Consider the following 19,396-nt stretch of genomic DNA (forward strand, 5'->3'; position numbering starts at 1 on the left):
GCAGCCACCATCCTCCACCTGCTGCAAAGCCAGGCTTGGAGGGAGGGCTTGGGCCCCCAGGCCAAAAAATGGCACCTTCTTGAGTGCAGCATCATCAACATTGTCACAGCAAGGGTCTGGTTTGCACATGGTTTTTCCATAAATTAAAAAAATCCCTAAATGTAGAGAGATAAGCTGTGTTTGATTTAGGGTGCAAAAACAAGGGAGGACAGTTCTGTTTAGAACAAACAGCCCTGGAAAAATATTCCTTAATATGCAAGTCAGTATATGAAAAGAACAATAAAAGGGAAAAGGATCCAGCAGGAAATAAAATGAAACTTTTTTTTCATTACAGTCAAAGAGAACTTAGATGAGTTTTCCTTTGCTAATAAACCGAAGTTTGATTCTGCAGCTGAGCCTTTAGCTGGAGCTGGCTGTGGCAATTGTTCATCCTTTTTTTTTTCAAATCTGGGCAATAAAAAAGCCCTTCATGCATCAGGAAGCCCCGTAATGCAATCCTTGTCTTATCTTCACACTTATTCAGCAGGTATTTACGGAAGGGCAGCAGGAAGCTCTTTAAACCCGATCCTGTTACTTTGCTCAGGATGTCTCTTAATCAGATCTGTGTCCCTGAGCCTGGCCTGCCCTGGGACTGCTGCAAAGGCATCTGTGAAAACACCCCGGGTTTCCTGTGAATAGAGTTTTTCTCGGTGTTCTCAGCAGCAGGGAAGGCTCTGAGCTGGGTTTTGTGTGTGGCTTCAGGGCACTCAGGGAAAGCCCACAGGTTGTTCCTGGAATCCCAGGATGGTGTGAGTGGGGAGGGACATTACAGTGCCACCCCTGCCCCTGTCCCAGGGTGCTGCAAGCCCTGTCCAGCCTGGCCTTGGGCACTGCCAGGGTTCGGTGGGACACCACAGCATCTCTGGGCACCTGTGCCTCACCACCCTCAGGGAGGAATTCCTGCCCGATATCCCTTCTAAACCTACTCTGGTCATCTTGGTGGCCTCCTCTGGCCTTGAGTGCTGTGGCTGCAGCACACCCAGGACAGAGGCTGGTGCTGAACTGGTGCTGTGATTGAAGGAAATGGCCATGTCCCTGTTGCTGCAGCCAGGAGGGAGGGCCCGTGTTTCAGTCTGGCTTTGCAGGCAGTGGTGCTGGCAAAGCCCCTCAGGAGAGGAGGCTGCCCCTCCTCTGGCACTTCAGGATCAGCTCCAGCCAGGCCTGGTGGGCAGCACCTCTGAGTAGTGTTTGGAAAAGCAAACAGATTGCAACTTTGCAGCGCTAATATGCAAAGGAGCCCTGTGAAGGGAGGAAGAATTATTTCTGCTGACGGTGCCTAATGTTCCGTGAAAGTAAAATCGCCAACGCCTCGCACCTGGCTGGCTGGAGTGCTGAGGGAGCAATGTTCCAGCATGGCATTGCTGGGCCGCCAGCCCAGAGGGGAGGAGAGGGTCCTGCCCTGCCCCACGGCACCCCTGGGCACTGCCCTGCATGGGCCCACCTGGCCTGAGGGCACCTGAGGGAGTGAAGGAGCTCCTTGGAGCTTTGCTGCTGGTGGCTCTTGTGATGTTTGATCTGTTCAAGCTTCAGCTGAGGGATGGGTTTGCACGGAGCTCTCAGCCTTTGCTTTCCAAAGAGCAGAAGTTCTCCAGCCTTCCAGCGTCAGAAGCTTAAACCTCTAAACCCAACAGCCCCACTGTGAGCCCCAAAAGAATGGTTAAAATTATTGTGTGTGCATTTGAAAAGTACCCCTTGTGTGGGTTTGCCTCGGGTTTTTATTTGGTGATGGCTCCCTCAGGCAGGTGGGGAGGGCACGTGGAGCAGGATGATGGAGCTTGGGTTCTTCATTCAGTTGTAGATCCCACCAGAAAACACTTGCCAGAAGTTGTTCTGTTGTTGGGGAAGTTTGCAGAAAATAATGCAGAGTCTGTGCACGTGTGCAGGGAGATGGGGGCCTCAGTAAAGAGCTGAGAAGGGTGAGCGTGGGAGGGGATCCCCAATGCCACTCTGTGTCCCATTCAGTGCAGGGACCCCAGTGACACTCCTGGCTGTGTGGGTGTGTCCTCCCCTTTGCAGAAATGTCCCTGGAGTTCATCCATCCCAACCAGTCTGCTGCTGGAGAGGTTATTGCCTTGTGCCACTGCCTTCTTTCCCTTGCTCTTCTCACCACCTTCCTTCTCTGCTGCAGCCCCAGAGGCTGAGGAAAGAGCTGTCTCATGTTTCTGAGTTGTTCATTGGTTTGGTGGGGTTTTTTCTGCCAGAGCCTGTGTTCCCTGTCGGTGTTGTTAGCTAACAGGTGCTGGAAATCTGGGGGCACAAGGGGAGCTCTCAGTCAAGACAGCAGGTAAAGGAGCACTCCAAGAGTCCTCAATAGTTTATAACTTGATGGGAGCTTTGCTTTCATCAATACTCCCTGTTATTAATGCCAGAGAAGGAATTAATGAGAAATCGTCCATGAAGTCATGTTTAATTTGTCCTGCTGTGGAAAGCTGTTTTTTCTGGAGAGCATTAGTCATTCTTACATCCCCCTTGGTAGAGTAAGCGTTGAGTAACGTGTTTGTGTTTTGCAGGAGCATTTTGAAGCCCAACAGTAGCCACAGTGCATTTTGGCAAGCACTGGGGATGCTCTTTGCCATGGCACGGCTGGTGAGCAAGCCCTGAGATTAACGTGATTGAATGACTGTTTTAATTTCAGCCCTGATGGAGCAAAATTAGTTACAATGATATGTGTGTGTTGAATAAAATTGTAGTTTTATTAGCTATAATTGCTGAAGAAGACTTTTTAAAGCCTTGACTGCTGGGGGGAAAAATTGCCAGCACTGGAATTTGTGCTTGCACAGTATGGCATTGATTGTTAGCGTGGTGCACAATCCATCACCAGGGCACACTGGGGAGCTCACCCCGTGCCCCCAGCAGCCCAGGGAGCACAGGGGAGGTGAATCCCTCCCCAGGGAGCTGGGAGCCAGGGCTGCCTTGGGAAGATGGAGCAGAACTGCCAGCCTGGAGGTGCCTGGAGCCCTGGCCAGTGTGGGGTCAGCATGGAGGGGTGGTGGCAGAGGGACCAGCCACGCTCAGGGTTGGGTCTGGTGGGGTCATCCCTGCTGGGACAGCGCTGAAGGAACCTGGGTGTGATGGTCAGGGGGGCTTGGGGAGCCCTTGGGCAGGAGACAGCGCTGTGCTGGGAGGAGGGGGTGTGTGTGTGACAGAAAGAGGGGGGATAATTTGTTTCTTTGTTTAATTCTGTTGTAATCAAGCCCGGAGGCCTGGTGTGGTGGAGCCATTTCAAATTGTCTGCCATGCAATAGGCATTTGTCTTAATTTATGTGGGGGGAGGTTGTAAATCTGTAGGAGCTTGCATTTCACATGCGCATTTCAAATAACAGCACCTGACAGTTCACTGGCAGCTCAGAGCTTTTTCTGCTTCAGAAAACAAAATATTGGAGGAGTTGTGCGGTGTGGTAAATAGTTTGAGGAATTAGACCAGAATATCCACCACACTTTTCTTGGAGGAGCAGAAGAGGCGATAGACCTGTAAAGTTCAGGAGTGGGGGATGCAGGGAGGAGAGGCACAACTGAACTGTGTGAAAGTTGTCCTTCAGTGGTTCCTTCCCTCCCCAGCCCCAGCTGGAATTGCCAGCATGACCCATTCCGGGTGCAAATCCATTTGTCCGCCCTAATTCTCCTTCACCTTGAAGGGATGGAGAACACAGTGCCAGATCTGCTTGGGAGTGTGGAAAACACCCCCTCCACCCAGGGGCACTTTGGGGAGCACAGGAACACCTCAGCCTGCTCTGGATGTGTTGGAAACTTGGGGCTTGGATCAGGAAAAGCCTTCCTGGGCTGGGTGGGGAGGCACAGAGGCTGCTGTGTGTCCCTCCAGTGCAGCTGTGGTGGTTTCATTGTGGAAGTTTTACTCACGGGGTAAACTTGACCCGAATGGAAGAAGCAGAACGTGGAGGTGTGGAGTGGTGGGTGAGTTGCTCCTGTGCACACAGGCACCCTGTACAGGAAGGTTGGCTTCACAAGGAGGCTCCATGGGCACCTCTTGGCTCTGTGTCCTGCGGGCATTGTGCAGTTGGAGAGATACAGGATGAGCCTTAAAGTTTTCCAGAAAAAAAAAAAATTGGTTTGGTCCTTCTGGTTTCAGTGGCAGCACCGTGCTCCAGTTTCTGCAGCACCACCCTGGAGATGCTTCTGGAAGCAGTGCTGGCTTTTGCAGGGCACTCAGCCTGTTGGTGACACTGTGAGTGACCAGGGGCTGTGCTGGGTCTGAGCAGCTCCTCGTGGAAAAGAGGAGTTGAAAATCCCAAAGAGGAAAGTAGGAGGAATGACTGGAGAATGCTGTGTGTTCTTGTGCTGGGCTAGATCACTTGCATTAAATTCAGAGACTTTCTGAGTACAATTAATAGTCATTTTATTTAGGTCACCCTGGTTTTGTTGCTTTAAATGTATGCCTCCATTAAAGTGGAAGAAAATCAAATACATTTATCTCCGTGGAGCCTTTTGTGAACTGGTTGGGCATATTTTAAATAACCCTGGGAACTGTTAGGATTATTAAAGCCTTTGGCTCCTCCAGGTTTTTTTTCTTTCCTCCTATTCTCCCCTATTCCTCCTTCCAGGCAGTGAGTAATGAAGTGGTAGAGCCCTTCCTTTTCTCAGAGCCCCAAGTGGATTGGAAAAAAAAGAAGTTAAATAAACTGAAGCCCATTAGTTAGGCTTTATGTAAGAAACTGGGTCTGCATTGGCTGTATGGATGGGCTGTGCTGGGACAGAGGAGTCTGGGGGCCTGAAGTGTCCATTTGTAACCAGTGTTCACTGGCAAGCCTTTGTTTTCTGCTTTTTTTTTTAGTTACCCTGAGTTCTGAGACTGTTCATTTTGTACCTCTCGCTCGATGCCCAGGATGAGTCTGCATTAATCAGCTCCTGTAAGGCTCCATTTGGAGCCGTGCTCCATGTGAGGAGCTGGGCTGTGGGTTCCCTGCTGCTGTCTGAGTGCCCTGGGTGGGGGTGGCTCAGCCTCCCCTCCTGTGCTGGGGCATCCAGGGCCTGCCTGGGGCTGGGCTCCAGCCAGCAGCACATGGTGGGTGATGGCCAAGCCTTGCAGGTGGCAATTCCATCTTCCAGTCCTGCTTCTAGCCCAGGAAAAACCTTCCTTGCCTCTTGTGTGCGGAGTGTGAGCGGCATGTTTTGAGCTGAGACCTGGAGAAGTTGCAGTTGAGCGTCTCTAAAGCACGGGGCGAGGCAGGGGCTGGGGAGCGGGTTACTTGGGCAGCCACAGCCCCTGAATGTGCTCGAGTTTCGGCTGTGGGCTGGTTTTTTTTATCCCTTCTCCTGAAACAGGGATCAATTTGCTTAGTGCAGGGTTTACTGGCGGTTACCTTGACTGTGTCCCTTCTTTCTCCCTGATGAGAACTCGAACAAGCCGCTTGTGTTTGCCTCCCAGAGAACCGTGAGAAACGGGCTGTGTGTGTGAGGCACTGTGGTTTGCTCATTCTATTCAGCCCTTTGTATATTCAAATTCTTCTAGTTTGAGTTCTTGCTGTTCTGCCAGATTTCCATACCATTGATGGGTTTTCTGCATTAATAAGTTTCTCTCCCCCCTCCCTCCCATACCCTCACCACCTTTTTGCAACTGGTGAAAAGTTTTTCTGAGCGCGCTGCCCTCTCCACATTGATTTTCCTCTCCTGCTTGTCTCACCAGCTCTCAGATGTTTTATTTTGCAAAGCGTTAATAGAATTTTCCTTTTGCCACCGCACTTTATCTATTCAGGGGGTTTCAAGAAGTCTCATTGTGTCACTGGACTATGGAGGAAAGAGGCTATTCTTCTCCTACAATGCCTGCCCTAAAAAATAACGCAGGGTGGGGTAAGCACAGAAAGGGCAGAGACGGAGATAAAATGTTCTGACCTTAGGAAAGAGAAAAGATAACCAATTAGACATTGTTGAAAGGGCACCAGCTGGCTCAAAGAACACCCCACTGATCATTTTTTCTTCAAGGCATACTTGGGCCACGTCTGAACTCAGCTGCAGAGACGCTCCCCCCGTGCAGGTTTCATGTGTGCAGTGTCAGGGCTGCCCCTTTTCCAGGAGCTGCTGCCCGGCCCTGATCCCAGCAGTTGGTGCCCACTGCAGGGTGCCTGTGCTCCTCGGGGCCCCAGGAACCTCCCTCCTGGATTAGCCCTGCAGCCCGTGCTTGGCACTGCTAATGGGGATTTATTTGCATCAAAAAGATGCCTGCCAAGATCATCATTCCAGCTTGGTACACATGGCACAGAGCCCTGTTTGCCCAGAGGATGGTGGTGTGTTGGACAGGTGGGAGAAGGGAAGGGAACTGCAGAGCCCGGTGTGGCTGAGGGCTGCACCCAGAGCCCCTGAGCCCTGCAGGGCTGGCTCTGGTGCCAGGAGCAGCCCCCAGCAGTGTCCTTGCAGGAGGAGGTGTCATCTTGGCAGGACAGTGGAGCCTGCACTCAGGCTGGGGGCACAGGAGACATCCCTGTGCTCCTGCACATGCAGTGGCTCTTGGGGCTCTGGGATGGGGTGGGAGGGGGAAAATTCCATATTGAACTTTTTGCAGCAGGTTTGGTTGGGGACAGAGGAGCTGTGATGCCCCAGGGAAGCAGCAGCAGGTGCAATGTGTAATTTTTGGTTCCAGTGAGGCCAAGACCTGTGAGAATGAAAAATAAAGATTGCTGAGCAAACATAACCCTGGAGCAGAGATAAGCAGGGTGAAGGGCAGCCCGGTCCTTATCTGCCTCCTGGTATTGCTCATCCTGGTGAGTGTTCCCCCTTGGAGGGCAGACAGACAGCAGGACAGAGGGCTCTGTGCTTAGTGCAGTTTGGGTTTTTCAGTGCATCAGCATCTTTAGTCTCAGTCAAGATGGGTATCAGGAGACCTGCAGTTCTGCACCCTTTCAGGCCACTGCTGGCACTTTCTACAAACCACTTTGGCTAAAAAAGTTAAGAACTTAAGCAGAGATAGGTTTTCAGATGAATTTCAGGCATCATGTAAGGTTTTGCTGCACTATATTTTTTTACAATCTCCTGGAACATTAATTACAGTCCTTCAGAACCTCAGGGAAGTTCAGCTTGTGTTTTCAGCACCTTCCCAAACTGTTTCTCCCCAGCCAAGGCTGAGAAATTTTTCACAGACAGAGCCTGGATGTCTGTCTGCTGCCTAAGAGGACACTTGGGGGGACAGGTGGACCCTTCAGTGGCACTGTGTGGGATGAGGAGAGCATGTAACTGCATTGTAAATCACTTAGCTGAAATAAATGATTTCTAGAAAGCCCAAGGAAGTACAGAAAAAATACTGATGGAAAAAAATATCCAAAAACCTCAAACAAACAAAACAATCCCAAAGCCACACCCCAGACAAGCAGTGGAGTGCTTTAGAGCATGAAACCTTTTCTTTAAAGTTCTTCTCCCTTCCTGCAACACGTTCTGTAATTCAGTGTTAGAGGTTTTCATCATCCCTGAGTTTACAACAGGGAATTGCAAGTCTGTAATTTCATCTCAGAGCTTGCCCAGGCCATGTCCAGTGGCACATGGACCCGCCTGCCCCCGTCCTGCAGCCTCAGAGCAGCAGCTCAAGGTGTGATAACGCTGGGGAATCAACCCCAGCACCACATCCTTGTGCAATAAGTGCAAAATTTTAGGTGTGGCTGCACAGATTAAATGGAGGTGGAATAAATCATGCAAATCCTAATGAAAGTTGAAAGCAATTTGGTTGCACTTCAATACGTTTCATCAGTCATCTCTCTTCTGAAGTGGAAATGCCGAGCCTGATGCGAATTAAAGTTTCTCCCTCCTCCCTCTCCCCTCTCTCCTGCAGCTTTTCAAAAGCCCTTTTGAAAACCTCTGAATACCTTTCTTGGCTGACCAGATTTTACCCTGCTCATACCTCTTTTAACCCAGTTCTCAACCAAGACAGTGACTCTAAATTTGGAGGAGTCATGGGCTGGATTTGCATCCATGCTTCCTCCCTTGGCCCTTCCTGGTCTCCCTACAGAAGGGAGATGAGGCACGGCCAGGGATTGATGTGGAGTGGGAGAGCTGCTGAGATTTTTGGCTGTTGAGGGCCAGCATTTCAGTGGTCACTGCTCTGCTTCAGGATCAGCTGTCAGGCAGGGCAGGGAGGGGAAAGCAACAGGTTTCCAGCAGGAGAAGCTGCCCCTGGCCAGACCCGAGGGGTTCTGCTGCTGCCTGCCCCCCTCCCTGGTGTGTGCTGTGTCTGAGGTGCCAGCTGTGTTAAAGCACAACTCTCCCCTCTTTGTCTTGCAGGTAGAGGATGCCATGCTAATGTTTGACAAGACGACCAACAGGCATAGAGGTAAGAGGGACTGGGGCTCTGGCCTCACAGTGTGTGGCAGCTTCTGCATGGGGGAGCAAAAACCAGATCCAGTGAGATGAGCCAGTGGCTAAATCCATGGCACTAAATCCTCTGTCCTGCAGGTAGCAGAGGTGGGGTGGTTGGCATGGAATGCCCCAGGCACGTGGATTTTCTTGTTAGGAGTGGCTTTCCTGCTCAGTCTAATGGCCAAAGCCAGGGATTGTAGTACCTGGGAAGTTCAGCAGCAGTGAGTAAAAGCCTTGCTCAGGAAGATGAGCTCCTCCAGCCAGGGAGGCTGTGTGAGCAGGCAGTGCCCTTCCATGTGTAACAGGGACCTCCTCAAAGCTCTTGCTTAGGTTGAAAAGTTCAACCCGTGACAACTTCCTTTTATATCCAGGGAATTTTCCACCCTTCCCCATGAAATCCCCCTTAAGTGGGCCATAAATACTCCTCTCCATTCAGAGTCTCAGCACGGTGTTTGTTGCATTTAAAAGCTGCTTTGGTGCTGGGCACAAGGGCCCCATGGCCCTGTGGTCTGGGGGCAGCTGGGGGGCTCAGCTCCCAGCTAGGGGGGCACTCAGCAGCTTTGGCCTCTGACACAGCTGCAGGTGTCTCCATTTGCTGAGATGTCCCAAACCCAGGGCTGGGCTCCCACCTGCCCACCAAGCTCTCTGTGCTCTCAGCTCGCTGTGCCTGCCCTGCCAGGCTGTGCTGCCAGGGTGGGCAGGAGGCTCTGCAGGGTCAGGAGAGCAGAGCAGGGCTGTGTGAGCCCTTCCCGTGCAGGATCCTGGCTGGTGTTGCCAAGGTGACCCTGCTCTGTGCCTGGCTCTGTGCTGCTGTAAGCACTTCCCAGGCAGGAGGGCACAGCAAGTGTTGGTGTCTGTGCTCTGGGAGTGCTGAGCTCTGCTCTGGCAGCCCTGCCTCAGCCCTGCTTCAGCATTTCTGGGCTCTTTGGGGAGCCTGCAGGCTTGAGCCTGGCTAATGAGCCCCGCAGGATGCATTCCTTGCCCAAAACCATCTTTCCACTGACTTTCCAGGAGTAGAGGTCTGCTGAAGATGAGGGCTGCAGGTCTGGGGGGCACCTTAGCTGCTCTGAAACCTTTTGGGTTTTCCTCAAAGGCCTTTTTTCCCACTATGTGTGTTGAAGATGAGAGGCAGCAGGTCATCTTTTTTTTTACCCCCTGGGAACTCCCTGAATTTATTGGCTAATTTTTTTAATAGCTTGTTTTTCCTACATGCAAGCCATGACATTTTGCTCTGCATTAGCCTCCCTGTGTAAGCTCCTGGATGAGGTCTAAGTGGGGAGGAACTAGAAGCCCCTAAAGACCAAAAGCAGGCTCCAAATGCCCCTGGGTGGAGGTGATGTTCCCCCACAACCTGCCCTGTGCCCCAGAGTCAGACTGTGCACCCAGGTCTGTCCCTCTAGGGCCAGGCTGGGCTGCAGTCCCTGTCCTGGTGAAGAAAGGAGCTCTGTGGCACTCAGGAGACTCAGCTCTGTTGGGGAGGCTGTATCCCAGGGAACAGGCTTACCCACGGCTGGGAGAAGGGCAGTGCTGCCTGTTTGTGGGATTAGCCAAAATTCTGTGAGCGGGGACGAGGGGCTGCACAGCTCCAGAGGACAGAGGGGGCTGAGCTGCGGGCCCTTCCCCTGCCAAGCACAGGTGGGAGGAAAAATCAAGTACAAAAGGCAGAGTAAGAGTCCTCTTCATCCTCACACTTGAATTTATCCAGCCTTTTGTGGCATTTCTTCCTGCTCTGCACAGGTAGCTAGCGCTAATCAGCCTAATGAACTGGCTCAGGGCTGTGGTGATGAATGAAGTGAGTTCTGCCGCCTCCACCGCCGATAAAATCACCCCAGATTTTACAAATTGTGGCACTCTGATTGTGGTGGAAGCGTGTTTAAAATGCACCAGTGTGCAGCAACAGTGTTAATGGCAATTCTTAAAACCACTTGTGGGTTGCAATCTGTATCTTCAAATTAGCCAGGGGAAGGAGGAATGGCAGATAAAATATCCGCTGTGGTTTGCTGCCGTTGGTCTCTGCCTGCAATAATCACCGTGGGCAGGGCAAGGGAGGAGGATTAAAATTCACTCCCACTGCTAGAAGGTGAGATAAATTTCCTTGCAAGAAAATGGAGAGGGTTTGTTGACATAATTCTGGCACGTGTGTGTTGCTCCTGTGTGTGGATTTGGGCAGTGTGGAACTCACCTGCACCGGCACTGCTCGGTGGAAATGCAGGGATTGAACCAGGCAGGGCAAGAGGGGTTTTCAAAACTGCTCACCCTGCCTGGAAAACCCCACCCAAAATAAAACTTCATGCCTGGCAGGGAGCACTTAGTGTCTGTGGTGCACTTGATCTTGGAGGTCTTTTCCAGCCTTAATGATTCTGTGATTCTATAACCTTAGAAATGCCATCAGGCCAGTCATGCTGTGTCTCTGCCAGGGGTATTTTAATGTCCAGCTATTCCTGGATGTTCTCGAAGGAAAATAAGACTCAGCTCTTGCATTTCGTGCTGATCTGTTTAGCCATATTAAAGGCAGGCTGCAAAATCTGTGTTTAACTGGAGTGGTTATGTTTTGGTGTATTGTAGGCAAGACAATCCCTAGAATTACTGGGATGTCTCCTTCCAGGGGTTCTTCTGGCTGTGGGCACACAAAAAAACAGCATTTGATAAATAAATATCCCTGGGTCAGCTTGTTTAGGTGCCTTTTTTTTTTGGAAAGAAAGGTTGGTGATCCTCTATTTCTGTACTACTGTATTCCTGCAGTCTTCTAAAAACCACACACAAAAGTTCTCCCAACATTCTGGCAGATCACTTCTGTCACTTTTCTTCACTGCTTAAAATTTCATAGAGCTGAAAATTACTGGGTCAATCTTGAAAGGATTCAGTAATTGGAAAGAAAGGGGAAAAAAGGAGGGTGGTGTTATTTTGTTACCCTTGCGAAGTGCAGATAAAATCTGGAGTTCAGCATTAGTTATTGATCTTTGGGGGTGGAGGGAGCCTGGCAGGATGATGATGTCCTTCTAACTTCATTATGGAGAGGAGCTCCAGGAAGCATTTCAATGTGCTGGGCTGGGGCCGTGCCCTTGGGCTGTGCAGAGGGTTTGTTGTTCCCAGCCAAGCTGAGCAGAAGCACCAGACCCAGCAGAGGCTGCACGAGGAGGAGCAGGGAGGGAGGAAGGCACAGTTAGATCAGTGCAGGGGTGCCAGAGTGGGCTGTCCTGAGCTGATCCCAGCATGAGGTGAGGTGAGCCAGGAGAAGGGGTCCAGTGGTTCCTCACCTCAGTGGGATGCCCTTGGTCCCAGCCCCAGGTGATCCCTGCCCAGCCCGTGCTCGTTCCCTGGGTGCCTGCAGCCTTCAGCCGCTCCAGGAGCTGTCCAGGACCCTCAGCACAGCAGCCCCATGTCTTGGACTCACAAAAAGCCCAAGATTTTGAGTGAGTGACCCCCCCAAGCTGTAATTGCAGGACTGAGTGTAATACTATATGTTTTTCAAAGCTGTCCAGCCCCCAGAGTTATTTTCACATCAATTAACCCTCTTGCACAGTTAAGGGTGGCAGTGGAGAGAGGAGGGAAGTGACAACGTGTGATTTGGGCTCCTTTAATCTTAAAAACTAAACAAAATTAACGCTAGGCAGGCTGTCTGCAGGGTGCAGACAGCATCCTGGTGCTGGGGGTTCAGACATGCCCAGGGATGGGCACTGAGCTCTGCGCTCCCTCCCTGGGGCTGCTGCAGCCTCTGCACGGTTCTCTGTTCCCTGGGCTTGTGAGGAGCTGCCCAGGCAGGGCTGGAGGCTGGCTGAGCATCCCCTTGGCTCCCAGCTCCTTGCAGGGGGGCACCAGGACGCTGCTGGTACCCTCGTGGTGTGCCCAAGGGTGGGCTTTACCTGAACCCACAGAGCTCAGGCTGAAAGGTGGGTGCCCCCATCCCACCAAAACCAGAGCACAGGGGCTCTGCTCTCAGGGAGGAAGGGGAGGGCTGAGCTCCATGGCTGTGCTGTGTCCATCCAGCAGATTTCAGGGCATGGGTGTTACTGTCCAGGTGGAAGCAGTTGGCACAATTGGCAGTTTGTGCTTCTTGGGACAGTCATCTTTGATGCTGTTAGAGAGATATTGGCTGTGCCTTGGCCAAGGAGGAGGCTTTTCTGAGGAGAAAAATAGCCTTTTGTGTTCTGTCCAGCTGCCAAAACCTCGGTTCTGGAGTTGATCTCTGAAGTTATAATTGACATTTTTATAGATGAGATATAAATATAATTAAGTCACTGTAATTATTTGTTTATCGCCATCTCCCTCAAGTCAAGCAAGGTCATGTGCATTTAAAAACTCATTCCCAGGCAGTTTTGAGAAAAGAGTAGTTAAAATATATAGAAATAATTGCCTAATTTGATCATTTTGAGTGTAGCTTTTCTTGGCAGCAGCCTGGCTGTAGCACTGAGCATCCTTAGAAGTGCTTGGAGGGAGCCTTCCCTCAGCTCCCAGACTGTGCTTTTTGGGAGGACAGGGCTCAGGGAGAGCTGCTCCAGCAGGTTTGACCCACAGCTTTGCTGTTTTAAAACACAAATGCTTTAAGGGCTTTGGATGAGAAGTGTGCCACAGGCTCTAAATGGAGGCAGTGTTATTGTTGTTGCTTCCCGAGGCGAGCTGGGCTGTTATTCCCCTGTCAGCTGGATCACTTCTCAAATGGGGCTCCAGAGAGGGCCAGGGCTGTGCTGGGCTCCCTCGCTGAAATCCATCCTGGGGACTGGGGCTGGAGCAGAGTTTAACCCTTGGTGGCACAGCTGAGGAGTGTTTATCTCCTCCAGGGGGTCGGGGGAGCAGCAGCTGCCCACAGGGGGCTTGGAGAGATTTTTAAGCAAATATTTGCTTCTAAACTTCACGTGAGGGCTGCAGAGATTCATTAGTTAATATTATTTACCATTTACACACCTATCAGTGAACACCATCAGTCACACCTGTCTGTTTGGATTGCAGCAGTGACATGTGCCATGTTAATATTTTATATGTGTGTGTTTTTAATATTACATCCAGCTTATAAATATTCATTTCTTAAACACATTACCGGCTGCAAGGCTGCGGAGCAGTGCTGACACCTCTGCTCCGTGTCACCAGTTCTCCTCCAGCTGGGGATCCAAACTGGGAGCTGGGATGGCAGCAGCACGAGGAGAGCTGCTCTGCTTTCAGGGCTGGGGGCCACTTCCCAATATTCCCATTTGGCACCAGTTTGCCCCCCTTAGGCTCTCACCAGGTGTGGGGATGTGAGTGTCCCCTGGGGCAGCGCCGTGCCCGTGGCTCACCCAGCTCTCTTTTGTGTTAATAAACACAAAGCAAAAAGGAAAAGCTGCCAATTCTTGGCTCCTTCTCCCCTCTCATAATTTCCTGGCTGTGCCGTGGCTGCTGCGTGGGGGCACCTGACATGAAGTGTAAAAATAACCAGAGCCAGGCCAGTGTGAGCGCCCATCCCAGCTCAGAACAGCACACCAGGCTCCTGGCCGCGCTCCTGCAGGAGATCATGGAACATCTCAGGTGGTTACAGCCATCCTGCCCCTGGCCTCACGCTGCGTAATGCCACCTGAGGCTTGCAGTAATTGCCCAGCTCTGTGCTGTCTGTCAGACCTCATTGCTTAATTTTGTACCCGTAATGAAAATTCCACCCAGAGTCAGAGACGAGCGAGCAGCTGCCCCAAGGAGGAGCTGTCTGTGGATGCTTCCTCTGAAGGAGGGGAGAGGCTCCACTTGAGCAGCACTCAGGGAAGTCTGGTCTCTTCAGGAAACGTAAAGTGAGGGCTGTGCAAATATTTCTGAAGTTTTCTAGATGGTGCTCATGGTTCTGTCACACTTGCAGGGGGTGAGCTTGTGTTGGAGACGCCGCGCCGTGTGCCCAGCTGAGGCTGCCTTGAGGAGCGAGGTCATTCAGTACGAGCCCAGTTTGCCTTCTCGCTGTCACTGTCACTGCCAGCTTGAGTGACAGAGAAATTAGCACAAATCCTGGAGATCTCTGAGCAGAAAGAAACCCTAAAAGCCACAAATGAGTTCTTGCTTGTGAATCTACCCAGCTGATGAAAACCCAGCCCCTTTTGCTTCCCGAATGCAGGAGCCAAGTGATTAGCAGGGAGCACTCTGAGCCTTGTGGGACTGTTTGGAAATGTTAATTGAGGAAAGGCCAGAAACAGGAGGAGAGCAAAATGCAACATTTCCATAGACGGGCAGTGTGCATACAACAGGCAGAATTAAAATCAGCCTGGTGACCTTGAGGGAAGAGGCAGCTCTCGCAGCATGCCCAAAAATGTGATAGGGAAACAGGGAGAGATGCTGCCTCTCTCCCTCCCTGGAGTGTTGGCTCCTTTCCTGTGGGTCACAGACTGGGCAGGTCCTCTCCAAGGTGCCCAGGGGAAGCTTTTGTTCTTCACACACCTGTGCTTTCCATTGGTTGGGTTTGGTAATGAATCTTTGGGGTTTTTGTGGGGAAGGTGAGGAGGATGCTGCAGAAAGGGGCTGCTTTGTCACCCACAGTGAGTGTTCTCTGTCAGCTGTGCCCAGTGCTGCTGAAGCCGTGAATTGTACAAGGTCATTGCCATATGTAAAAGCCTCCTGGTGATCTGTTCAAACAGATAACACATCCCCTATCCCCGAAATCTTGAGATTCAGCAGAAACAGAGGTTACACAGATAATGCTGGGAGCGAAGCTTTTGCCCCTGAGCCTCTGTCAGAGCAGGCTCCACCACTTGCTCTCCCCATCCTCACATCCCTGGTGTGGTTCTGTTTCTGGATGTTGAAGTGTTGGCAGTGTGGGGGGAGGCTGATCCAAGCTGTAGGTGCCCTGGGCAGGTACCTGAGCTCAGGTGTGTGCTATGGCTCCTAGGCTTGTCTGTGCAAGGCAAAAGCTCCAAGTGACTCTGCTGCCAAAGGAGGACTTGTCAGGGGTGGAAATGGAAGATTTCTTTAATTAGTTTGATTAAATGTCCTGGCACGGAGTGATTTTTGCTTATCCTGTATGTTTTTTGTATATATAAGCTGAAGTAAGAACATCTGGCACTTTTTTCACTGGATCCGATAGAATAAGTCGAAAAACTGCTTCTTTCAGAAAACTGCAGGTCGGCACATTTGGGCTGTGGGTTTTATCTTTTTAATTTATTGAGTGTTTTCTGGACCAGAAAACTACCTTCAGCCAGGGTAGTAATTCACAGATTGCTCCCCATTTTCAAGCACCTTCCCAGTTCTGAGAGCTTGCTGAGTTCTCTGCTGCGGGAGGAACCAGGAGTGAGCAGATCCAGTGCCATTAACCCCCCTCAGCCCTCCTGGGTGACTCCAGACCCCTCTGCAGGGGTTTGGGAATGGAGCCCTGTGCTATCCCAGTGAATCCCAGGTCACATGTGGCAATGGGAATGCTGGGTGTGGATCCAGCTGGGTCTGTGGCTCACACTGTGACCACAGAACCATCTCTCCATATTTACTCTCACTGGGACCACTGCCAGCCCCAGAGTCAGTCAGGTGGGGTTGAGAGGTGACTTCAGTCACAGCAATGCCCTGGTGGTGAAATCTCCCTCCCTGCCCCTTGCAGGAGTCACACATGAACACACGTGTGCTCCACACGTGTCCACGGAGCACTGGAAATTAGGGCAGGATCCGTAGGGAGCAGCCTGGCAGGAGAATTGGCTTCCTTGTGGCAACAAATATTCCCCTGTCAGCTCACAGGGAGCCTGGATGAGCTAAAACCACTCTAAGTCTTGGTGGGGGCTTGGCTTTTGCCATTTCTCTTCCTGTTCTAGCAGCTCTGTTCCTCCTCACGCTAAACCCAAACTGATAAAGAGGTAAAAAATACTTGCTTTTGTGCTGCCTGGATGCAATTGCAGGAAAACAAAAAAGTCAGATTACACAAGTGTGGGGTTTGTTTCCCATTCCCCCACCCCTGGTGGTATCCCACAGGTTTTCCCCTGGCCCTTTGGCCTCGTTCTGCCCCTTCCCTGCAGGGCAGGGGCACAGAGGCTGTTCCATACCTGCCCCTGTGGCTCAGGAGGTTTGGGAGCAGCAGGAGGGTGTGGGAGCTGGAGATGGGCTGCAAACCTGCCTGGGGAAGGAGCAGCTGCACAGGGAAGATGGGAGCAGCTGTGGGTATGAAATTAGTCATTCTATGAAGAAATGGATTTGATAAATAATAAAACAGTGGTATTAACAACAGATGCTTTCCAGGTCAGATGACTTTGATAAAAGCACCCAACAGCCGTGGGTAATGGTATGAAAAATATGTATCTATATTTATAGATCTATTTATATGAAAAGGCATATAAATAAGTGTGTGTGTATATGCTCTCTGTAAATGTACCTGACATTTTATTTCTGGTTTAAAATGACAGGGGAAGTGTTGCTGCTCCCGTTCTTCACAGGCTTTTGAGACTTGTCAAGAAAACCTGAAATTTGATCAGTTCCCCAAACCCAGAGCTCCCTCCCCTCCTCTCCACAGCACAGGCTCCATTTGTTTTTATATTCATACCTTTTCATTTTGATAACTGTTTTGATTTGTAAAATACTATGCCTTATACAATGTTTCCTTTATGATGATGTAGTGTGCTCTTCTTATCTTTCACCTTAAATCTTTGATAAGAGCGTTTTAAAAATGAAATTGCTACCTGGCACCATTACACACTCCTGGCTGCCTGCCAGCAAAGAGGGAGCTGCTGGAGGAGAGAGGAGAGAGGCTCTGGAGAGGATGCAGGAGCTGGGTTGGGGTGGAGGAGGCTGAGCAAGGGGAGGAGGCACAGCAGGAGTGACCCCTGGGCAGCACAGCTTTGCAGGGTGGAGGTGCTGCCAGGGTCAGTGCCAGCAGCTCTGACACTCCCCTCTCATCCCTTCTGAGTTCTCTATTGGTCAGTGACCGTCCTCGCAGGGAGCCTGCAGGGGTCACTTTATTTCCCCTCGGAGCTGTCAGGCTGAACTTTGGCCATGGGATGTTTTGGTAGGGTAGCCCAGCACTGCTGGAGTTTCCTGCATGTCCAAGTAACTGAAATGTTTTTGGATAACTGCTGGTGGTGCCATAGAAATGTGATTTATCAGGGGGGACATCAGCAGTGGGAATATCAGTAAATAGAACTGTCTGACGTGGCAGGTCATTTTTATTTTAATGTGCTGGATTTAATGAACTCTGGTTGTTATAATTCATGCAGTGGTGGAATGCATCCATCCCCCTCCTGATGACATTGGTTGCTGCTCTGCCCTTCGTTAGTGCTGTTCTCATGGCAGGAGAGCTCTCCCCCTTGCACTCCCAAAGTGCCAGGGCTTGGCTGATAAGTTGTTAACATTTAACATTCAATACTATTAGCAATGAACATAGCTGAAAACTTCCCCAGGTCGTTCAGGCATTATAAATAATAATAATAATAATAATAATAATAATAATAATAATAATAATAATAATAATAATAATAATAATAATAATAATAATAATAATGATGGGATCCCTTGGAAGGGTGTTAGCAGAGGCTGGAGGTGCTCCCCAGGTGCTGGGGACGTGGCTGTGGCCATTCCTGCCCTGACACCTTTGTGGGGTTGGAGAGCAGCGAGGCCAGAGCCCCACATCTGCTCTCAGGTGATTTAACAGCATTTCTGTCCAGCCTAACCCAATCTATCTCACCTCTCTGAGAAGAAAAAAAAAATAATCCTGCATCAAAATTACTGCTTTTGGAACTGTCTTGTCTCTTTTGAGTAGGAACTGGAGACAACTAGACAAGCTTCAATGGAAGCGAATAAAGAAACGTTACTTTGTGAACACAATCTTCTGGTACCAGTCACTTCTCAACAGCCATTCAATCAAAATGCTAATGGCAAAGGCAACAAGGGAGCGAGGTTATTGTAATCCTAATTGATAGGCTGCAGGGATGGGGTTTGATAAGTGCTGTTGAAGAGATGTTTTTGAAATATGATTCCCTTTAATTACAATGATACTAATAAAAACTGAACAAATGATTTAATGATAGTTTTCTAGGTAGCAGCCCAAAGAGTTTTGTTCCAGTTATTTTGGAAGTTGTTTTTTTTTTTTTCTTTTTTGAACCAGAAATTATGGAAATCACCTTAAAAATAAAGCCGTAGTGGCAGGTAGTGACTTTATCTCGACTTGCGTGGCTACTTTGCATCAGAATTAATACTGTCACATCTGAAGCTTTTGAATAAGAAATCCAGTCATTTATTTATACAATAGACTTTGCTGAAAGCCCACAGTTGAAGCCACATTGCATGTAGGAATGCATTTAATATCTAATGCTTATAATAATTAGGATCAATTATGCCAGCGAGGATTTGAAAATACATTTTGAGGGAGGGGCTGCAGGATGTTCAGGGGGTTTTACAGCACGGGTTGGGTGGTGTGAGTGGAGATCATTGGCATTCAGCAGCAGAAAGCTCCAAACTTTCCCAGGGCAGCAGCGTTTTCCGTGTCCCCTGCCGGGTGGGAGAGCTGTGCCAGCGCTCCATGTTCTGTGACTTGCTTCTTGCCTCTGGAAACAGGAGCACAAACAGGAAGGGGAGATCTGTCACTGGCAGGCAGCCTCTGCCTCAGCTAATTTTTGATGATTTAATTGATAGCAAAACAAATAATTTTTGGGGGGATGTGTGTTTTGCTGTTGTTGGCGTGGGCAGGGGCTCCTGGGACGGGGAGGATGCTCTCTGCTGCCTTTCAATTTGTCAAGCTCTCTCTCAAAGATCTGCCAGAGAAGAAAGGGTAATTAATAGGCTTGAAGTCATTTCCGATGTGTCAGTATTTCTGCCTTGCTTCCAAGTGATAATGTTGGCTGGCTCCAGGCCCCCGGGGAGCCTTCCATCTTATTAACTTGTCTAGGAGAAACAGTGAGTGGGGACAGCTTGGGCCAGTGGGTGACATGAAATAAGGATTTGTGCTGCAGCGAGCTGTAAACACGGGGGCCAGTTGAGTAAAAAGTGGAAAGGAGAAAAAAAAATAAAGGAAGAAAAAGATATTAAAAAGGCCACTGGTCACAAGTGCAGCTGATGGAGGGGGATGTGCTTTATTTAGGGCAGCCTGTCCTCAGTGCATAGAGCTGGAGCTGATATTGTGCTGTGTCACCCATGGCCAACTTCCGCA

At 50.2% G+C, this 19,396-nt stretch overlaps 1 protein-coding gene across 1 annotated transcript in view; it reads left to right on the forward strand.

Moving 5' to 3' along the window:
• Positions 1-19,396, forward strand: part of MSI2 (musashi RNA binding protein 2) — a 186,957-nt gene that overhangs the window by 108,016 nt on the left and 59,545 nt on the right. The window contains exon 4 of the mRNA XM_031059770.1: positions 8,260-8,308. Coding sequence (XP_030915630.1) covers positions 8,260-8,308 — 49 coding nt within the window. The remainder of the gene's footprint in view (positions 1-8,259; positions 8,309-19,396) is intronic.

Source organism: Geospiza fortis, unplaced genomic scaffold (assembly GCF_000277835.1).
Source record: "Geospiza fortis unplaced genomic scaffold, GeoFor_1.0 scaffold538, whole genome shotgun sequence".
Classification (NCBI taxonomy): domain Eukaryota; kingdom Metazoa; phylum Chordata; class Aves; order Passeriformes; family Thraupidae; genus Geospiza; species Geospiza fortis.